This window comes from Gekko japonicus, unplaced genomic scaffold (assembly GCF_001447785.1).
Source record: "Gekko japonicus isolate JY-2015 unplaced genomic scaffold, Gekko_japonicus_V1.1 scaffold2946, whole genome shotgun sequence".
NCBI lineage: Eukaryota > Metazoa > Chordata > Lepidosauria > Squamata > Gekkonidae > Gekko > Gekko japonicus.
In genome coordinates, this window is record NW_015161498.1 from 154105 (window position 1) to 162177 (window position 8073).

The window sequence follows — 8073 nt, forward strand, 5'->3', positions numbered from 1 at the left end:
GCCGGCCCGCTCCTGCGCACGGGGATGGGCCGAGAGTCCGGCGGCTTTGGGGCTGCTGCTGGGGGACGCGCGGGAGCGGCTCCGCGGTGTCGCCTTCGTCGTCGCCGCCGCGCTTTGGAAGCGGCGCACTGGGCGGAAAGGGGCCCGAGTCGCCCGTGGTTGAGAACGCCTCCCCCCGCCCCAAGACGTGGAGAGAACTTCCAGGGCAGTGTTCCCTCTAAGCGGGCAGTGTTCCCTCTAAGCTGAGTCGGTGTGAGCTAGCTCCCAGTTTTTTAGCCTCTGGCTCACACTTTTTTGTCTCAGCTCAGGAAGGAGGGCTCCAGAGCAAACTGATTTCTGCAGGAGCCAAATCGCTCGCTCACAACTTTAATGCCCTTAGTTCACAAGGTAGAATTTTTGCTCAGAGACTCCAGAGCTTAGAGGGAACATTGGCTGCGGGCCAGGGAAGTGCGGGACGCCCGGTCCTTCGCTCTTTCCCCCGGCGGTCCAGCGGACTGCCCTGCGGCAAACGTCCCAGAAAGGGCTGCCCAGCCAGGCAGTCTCCTCCTCGGTCCCCGTCCTTCCTGCTTAGCGAAAACGACAGGTCGAGACTTCGGTGCTCCCCGTCCTGGAAGGGGATGCCCACGGCCAGGAGAACTCCCCTTCCCCCCCCCAAAAAAAAGGCCCAGCCTGGGATCCCCCTAGGCTCCCTCCCCCAGTTGGGAGCGGCAATGCCGTGGCTGCTGCATGGCGATCCTTGGGTCGAGGCTCGCTCCGGGTCTTCGGCCAGATGCCCCTCGAAAGAGCCTCCCTCGCCGTCGGGCCCGCGCTCACCCGCCAGCCGGTCCGAGGGCGACGGAGCCAGAGGCGCGATGGTTGCAAGGCCGGGAGCCGCGTGAGAACGGGAGAAGAGGAGAATCCCAGAATCCAGATTCTCCTGCGCAGGGACTTGGGAAGGTTGCTTGCTGGCCAGAGGCTGGGGGAGAGGAGGGGACCGCTCGGGGCCGGCAGGAGGGCCACCTGAGGACGGGATTTCAAAACTTCCAAAGCTAAGAACCAACCGGAATCTCGTCCTAATCCTTCCCCCCCCCAAAAAAAAGCAGACTCTCATCCAAGAGCGCGCAAGCTTCCCGGTTCCCCACCGCTCTAGGGTGGTGGCAGGAGCCAGGATCCAAAGAAAACCCCTCCCGGAGGTGGCGTCTCCAGGAGCTCCTCCCTCGCCGGCAACTGGCGGGGTCTTCCAGGCAGACTTCAGCTCCAGGGGAGGTGGCGGTGCGGGCAGAGGACGGGGCTGCCTCCCGCGCCGGAGGAGGGAGGAGCGAGCCCTCAAGACCACGCCCCCTTTGAGAACAGTCCTCCAGCTCGTCGCGCTCCGCCGGACTGGGCTGTGCGGGAAGAAGTGGCTTCGGGGCGGCGAGTCCCAGCTCCTCCAGCGGCCGGCCCGCAGCTCCTTTCCGCACAGCCGCCGCGGGTCCCTTTCCGCCTTCGGGAGTCTCCGCGCCGACCGACCCGACAGCTCTGGGTGGAGAAGCTGCAGGTCTCCCCGGACGCCGCCGATCCACTATAGCCACCCGTCGCTGCCTCTCCCGCAGGCTGCCCTGGCCGGACGGATCTCTCGCGCTCCCGGCCACAGCAACGCGAAGCTTCCGAAGCCAAATCCCCGCGGGAGCAAACGGCCGGAGACGCCGCATGCGGGGAACCTTCGCTTGGAGGGGCGGCGACCGCGAAGCCAAGGGGAGCCTGAGCCGACATCCCTCCCCGTCTCTCCTCCTGCTTCGTAGGGGTCTCCCCTCCCCCGCCCCGCAGAATCTGGGGAGAGTCGCCGAGCCGAGAGAGAGGCGCGAAGTGCTCTAGCTGTGGCGGACCCTCCCCCCTCCTTCTGATGCCTCGCTCTGGGGCTCCTTGGGGCGCGCAGGAAACTAGGGGAAGGGGGGGTGGGAACGGGACGTGAAGTGCTGCCTGCTCGGGAGTGAGGGTAGAAGGAGCCGCTCCTCGCCCTTCACAAGCAGACCCCCCTTCCACTCCCCCATCTGCACTTTTGGCCTTTTCCAAACGGGGGGGGAATGCAGGGGATGCGGTGTCTCACTTCACTCGAGGAGGTCACCAAGCCAGGAGGAAATCTTTCCAGAAAAGAGGGGTTATTCGAGGATGGGGGGAGTTAGGGGGTAGGGGGAGGTGGCTGAAAACGTGGCTAGAATCACACCAGGGCATGAAGCTGCCTTCAGACCAGGAGACCATCAAGGTCAGTATTGTTCCCCCTCTCCCGGGTCTCAGTCTTCCACCTCACCTGCTGCCTGATCCTTGTAACTGGGGCTGTGTTGGCAATGGAACCTGGGGCCCTGCCCCTGTGCCACAGAGCACCCTGATCCACCCTGGGTGCAAGGTGTGCACAAGGGGCTTGCATCCCACACAGGTCTTCCCACAGGCTGGCTGGCTGCGTGGAACAGCACCTTTTCCAGAGGAGAGGGTCAGGAGGCTGGCACTTGCTTGTGCCCACCAGAAGGAACCAGGCCTGGGTGTTGCCACCAGTCTGACACCAGCGACCAGGTGTGCCAGGAGAGAGCTAGAACTTTGCTGTGGAAACTGCAGCTTCTTTAAAGGAACCCCACCACACCACCAGATTCTTTGCCCAAAAAAGGGCATGGAAAAGGGTGCTTTTTGGTGGCTGGCCCCTGTGCATGGGGGTGTTTCTGCTGGAGGGCAGCAGCTGGTCCTCATGAGGCGTCCCCAGCTAGCTCTTGTCATCCAAGCACTTACATAGGGCGGTAAGCCCCTTCCCTAACTATTCAGGTTTCATTTTTTAAAAAAAAAGTAGCTTCCCTGTCTTCCTGAAATGGACTTAAGTGAAAGCTTCCTGAGGGAAGGAGCAGATCACCATCCAGATGAACTCTTCACCCCCCCCCCAAAGATTCATGTTCCCTGAAAGCAGGAGTGGATGCAATGGGAGCCACTCGTGGGGCATTTTCCAATGGACCCCCTGTTGGGTGTTACAAGTTAAAATTACACTCAGTATTTCTGGGGTTAAATGTTTGTTTGTGTTGTCACAGGAAGTCACATGTGTTTTATGTAGCCAATGTTAGTTTAGAACTACAAGCCCGGGGAAATCATCCCTGATCTAGGAGTTTGATTGGAGTGATAGTGTCAAAGTGTTTTAGCATTTTATGGCTTCTCTTCCCGTCTTTGTTTGCTGTTCTCAAGAAGAAGTAGAGAAGCCATTATCGCTCTCTTCTAGTCTTGTCTTTGTAGTGTAAAGATGTTAGCTGTTTAGCTCTGTTGTTATTTTCATCCCAGTTACCCTTCCCTATGCTAGAATGTGGTAGTAAAATGTAGTAAAAACTACATTTTAAACACACATGGTATTTTAAAGTATTTTAAACACACATGGGCTCTGAGTCTGAATTATTTTACTCTGGCATTGCTAAGCTATTTTCTCTCTGCAAAAAACCAAGTTTTTATTTTAAACACACATGGGCTCTGAGTCTGAATTATTTCTTCCCAGTTACCCTTCCCTATGCTAGAATGTGGTAGTAAAATGTAGTAAAAACTACATTTTAAACACACATGGTATTTTAAAGTATTTTAAACACACATGGGCTCTGAGTCTGAATTATTTTACTCTGGCACTGCTAAGCTATTTTATCTCTGCTGAAAACCAAGTTTTATTTTTAAAAACCCCAACACCCCCTACTGCCTGCTGCTTGCTAGGACCTTTGTGAATAGCATCAGGTTCTGTGGAGTGTGGTCTGTTCCAGCAAGGCACTTCTTAGGTTCTGAAGTAAAAGGGGGGGGGGGCATTAGAGAGCTCTTCCACCAGGCCTTTGGGTAGGGAGCCGCACCTATAAATCTAAGACCCTGTGCCCAATACCACCATCCAGCCTGAGCTTGGCAGCAAGAAAAATCATTTGTTGACTGTAATCTATATGTTTCCTGCTACTGTGCACCGCCATCGTTATATAAACTGGTTGTAGTAATTATGTTGTGTTTTATGGGGATATTTATACTGATGTTTTTATCTGTTATTGACTTGTTGCAATTTTATCTAAGCCGCCCTGAGCCTGCTCCAGCGGGGAGGGCGAGGTACAAATCAAACTAAATAAATAAAATAAATTATTGCTCTTTGAGTCACTTAGAGGAGGGCAGGGAGCTGTTCCTGTTGGCAGCAGAGGAGAGGACTCACAATGATGGGTTTAAATCAGGGCTATTTTTGGGCAGGAACGCACAGGAACAGAGTTCCAGCTGGCTCCCAAGTTGGCCACGCCCAGCAGGAACTCATTAGCATAATAGGCCACACCCAACAGCAGGAACTCATTAGGATTGGCTACATTAGGGGTGTGTGGCCTAACATGCAAAGGCGTTCCTGCTACAAAAAAAGGCCCTGGGTTTTGACAACAAACAAGGTAAACAGAATAACAAGCAAAAGGAGGGTGTGGCTGGATGACCACACTTCTGGTAACATGGGGGTGTGTCCTAATGTGCTAATGAGCTGTGCTGTCAGGGGTGTGGCCCAATATGCTAATGAGTTCCTGCTGTTGGGTGTGGCCTATTATGCTAATGAGCTCCTGCTAGGCTTTTTCTACAAAAAGAGCCCTGGTTTAAATTATGGGCAGAAAGGTACCGGCTGAATATTAGGAAAACGTTTTTGCAGTAAGAGTAGTTCAGCACTGGAGTAGACTGCCTAGAGAGGTGGGTGAGCTCCCCCTCACTGGCAGTCTTCAAGCAGCGGCTGGACAAACGCTTGTGAGGGATGCTCTGGGTCGACCCTGCATTGAGCAGAGGGTTGGACTAGGCGATCCCTTCCTTCCAACTCTGTGATTCGATGCGTCTGTTCTATGATCTCATAGCACAGAAAAAGCCATGCTTTAACTGTGTAAAACTAAGTATACTGAGTATACATTAATGCTTTGCACATCTGAAGTCTGAAAATTCAAAACACAGAGATTCTAGACCATACAAAATGGAAGTAAGCCTGCCTTCACTTTTAACACCTCTCTCTACTCATTTTTATGTCCCCTATGTCTGGAACAACTTCCCTGCCTTCCCTTCCTCCCCTCTCCAGTTTATCTCTTCCTTTCTTTCCTCTGCCTCTAGGATGATATAACTGTATGCTCCTTGGGTATGTCTTGGTTAACTGTTAAAACTGTCAAACGTTAACGCCATTTGAAGAGAGATGAGGTTTATTCTGCCAGTAACTAGTAAATAAAGTAGTTTTGATCAAAATTAAAGTGTCCTGGTCTTCCTTCCTTCTCTCTGATAGGACTGGTCAACTTTGACATCATGGTATATTCACTTTATTTTTCCATTTTGTAGGGGGATGTTTTGTGTTAACTTGTGCCGAGTTGTTGCAATCAAGAGAGTCAATGGTGGCAGTTGCATGCGCCAGTTGAATGGTGGCAGTTGCACGCGCCCTGCAGAGGAACTTGACATGCAGTTGCGAGATCACACCTCCCTTTGTAGCTGCGGGCTCAGCCCGTCACTGTGTGATCAGACGCAACTGCGGGTGAGTCTCTCTTTTTTTGGCTGTTTGTTTCCCTTGTGCATAAACGAGGATTCACACCTCCGCAGTGAGGGCCCCCTATGGAGTATGCGATGATGAGCATACTGGGGGGGGGGGCGGACAACGTCACCGAGCTGGGATGGCCTGATCAGACCTTTCCGATGGCATGCTTGCATGATCAGACAGGGGAAAGTCCGTCCGTGGCCCGTAGCAACCCGTTTACTACTGGACTTTCCCCAGTGTCTTTTAACTCCGCTTCCGTGGCAGAGCAGCAGGAGTTGCTGATGACTATGGCATGCTTCCCAGATGTTTCTGTCTGATTGCTCCCTTTAAAACAGTCAGGCATTTGCACCTATGTAAGATCTAAAGGTGCGTGTGATCACAGCCAATATGTACTTAACACAGAGTACACCCAATAAACTCAGCACACATTCTTCTACGTAGACATGCATAGGACTGATCCGCTTATGAGTTGACCAAGATATTATCTTTCCATTTTAGTTATGCCCTCCCTCCACAATTCAGGGACTAACATGTTGCTAATGAGCCACCTCTCTGCACCTTCTCTTAAAGTGCTGAAAGCAGTTCTTGTAGCTGAGAATTGGGATGTGAGAGTTCAGGAATAATAATGGTGATTCTCATCACACTGCTGTTTTCATGTTACTCCTGCGCACTGCTTAGGTGGAGGGGAAAGCGCACAGCAAAGAGCAGCAAGAAGGTGAAGAGCAAGCTGAGGGGGAGGAGCCTCTGATCATATTCAACACACAACAGCAGTGGGGAACAATGCTTTGTGAGCTATTGGCATTCAAGCTGTGAGCAAGCGATTTGGCCACTGCATGAATTAGTTTGCTCTGGAGACATCCTTCCTGAGCAAAGATGAAAATGTGTGAGCTGGAGGCTAGAAAACTGTGAGCTAGCTCACACTAAATCAGCTTAGAGGGAACACTGCTCTGGAGCCATCCTTCCTGAGCGAAGACAAAAACGTGTGAGCCAGAGGCTAAAAAACTGTGAGCCTAGATCACACTAACTCAGGGGGAAATTCAAAAGGAGTCAGTTTTGGAAGTTGCCCTGGATTGTCTCATGTGCTGAAGACCACACACCAAGCCAACACATGTCCTTTGGCAAGCAGAAGCTACGTAGCTCTGGAACTGTTGAAGGAACCATTAAAATGCTCTCCCACTTCTTTTACTGTATTTACTTTGTTATTATTCCTGTTTTACTCAGGAGGAAATAAAGCTCTTGTTCTCATGGAAAATGGATGATGTTTGATTTGAGGGAAGAAGTAAAATAATTGTTCCATCTAACCTCCCACCAAACACCTCGCCTTCAATGCTGGCAGTGCCCTGTCTATCTGTTCTGGGCTCTGAACTTCTTGTCCCTTCTTGCACATGGTTGTTAAACATCTAAGAAGGGTGAAAACAATGTGGCCGTTTGAATCAGGAGGGGTATCTAGTTTTCTCAAAAAACAGAATGCGAGCCTCATATTTCAGATGTCAAAGAACCCAAAAGACCAGTGTCTACAGTGCAGCGAATCACTGCAATTATTACTTCTTTGCCAATACATCATAATCCTAAATGGTTCACCTCAACATCATTCCTGCAATGAAAGCAGAATCCTGGAATGCCTAGTCTGACTGCCAAATCCCACTGAAGTTTCATCTCAGCCTTTCTTCCACAACCACATGGTGACCAGGATGAAGGTCACACAAAAACTATCCAAGTGCTTTGCATGGATATCTTGACATTATTTTCACAGTTGAAACGATTAGTTGAAAAGTCTCCTGAACTTCACTGGGACATTTATTAAGAAACACACGTAACATCTGGACATCTGCAACTGTAAACATAGCCAGAAGCGATATGGAGGAATATTGGGATGAGCTCTGAATGGCACTGAAAATGCCTTCCCTGTCTGAGATAAGTAAGCAATATACAGATATTTAGGAACTGCACAGAATAACCAAATAGTGCACACTTAGCATTAAAAACATTACCATACAGCAACAGAAAATAATTAAAGAGAGACCTGGATAAGATAAAGCACTTAGTAAAGGTAAAGAATTCCCTTGCTCAAAAGCCAGTTGAATCCAACTCTAGGGGGCGGTGCTCATCTCCGTTTCCAAGCCAAAGAGCCAGCACTGTCTGAAAACTTCTCTGTGGTCATGTGGCCGGCATGACTCAATGCCGAGGTGCATGGAATGCTGTTAACTTCCCACCAAAGGGGTACCTATTTATCTACTTGCAATTTCTTGCTTTCAAACTGCTTGGTTGACAGGAGCTGGGGCCAAAGACAGGAGCTTACTCTGTCACGCGCCACTAGGGTCATGAACTGCAGAGCTACAGACCTTCCTGTCTGAGCTCATTGTCTTAACCTCTAAGCCACTGTGGCCCCATAAAATGCACTTAATAGACTAGCAGTCCCAATGCTATAGTCAACTACTGACATAATTATTAATACTATTTTAATTTTGTTTTACTTCGTTTATAGCCAGGGGTCATTTCCTGCAGGAGGGCACAGGAGCGGAGCTCCGGCAGTAAAGAGCCCAGGGGGTGGGCACATACAACAAGCCCCACCCCCTGCTCCCACAAGCCCTTAGTCA

At 51.0% G+C, this 8073-nt stretch overlaps 1 protein-coding gene across 1 annotated transcript in view; it reads right to left on the reverse strand.

The window, feature by feature from the left end:
- Window positions 1-1305: 1305 nt before the first annotated feature.
- Window positions 1306-8073, reverse strand: part of LOC107125748 (protocadherin alpha-3-like) — a 15409-nt gene continuing 8641 nt past the window's right edge. Inside the window, exon 2 of the mRNA XM_015429203.1 lies at window positions 1306-1788. Within this exon, the coding sequence (XP_015284689.1) occupies window positions 1306-1788 (483 nt within the window). The remainder of the gene's footprint in view (window positions 1789-8073) is intronic.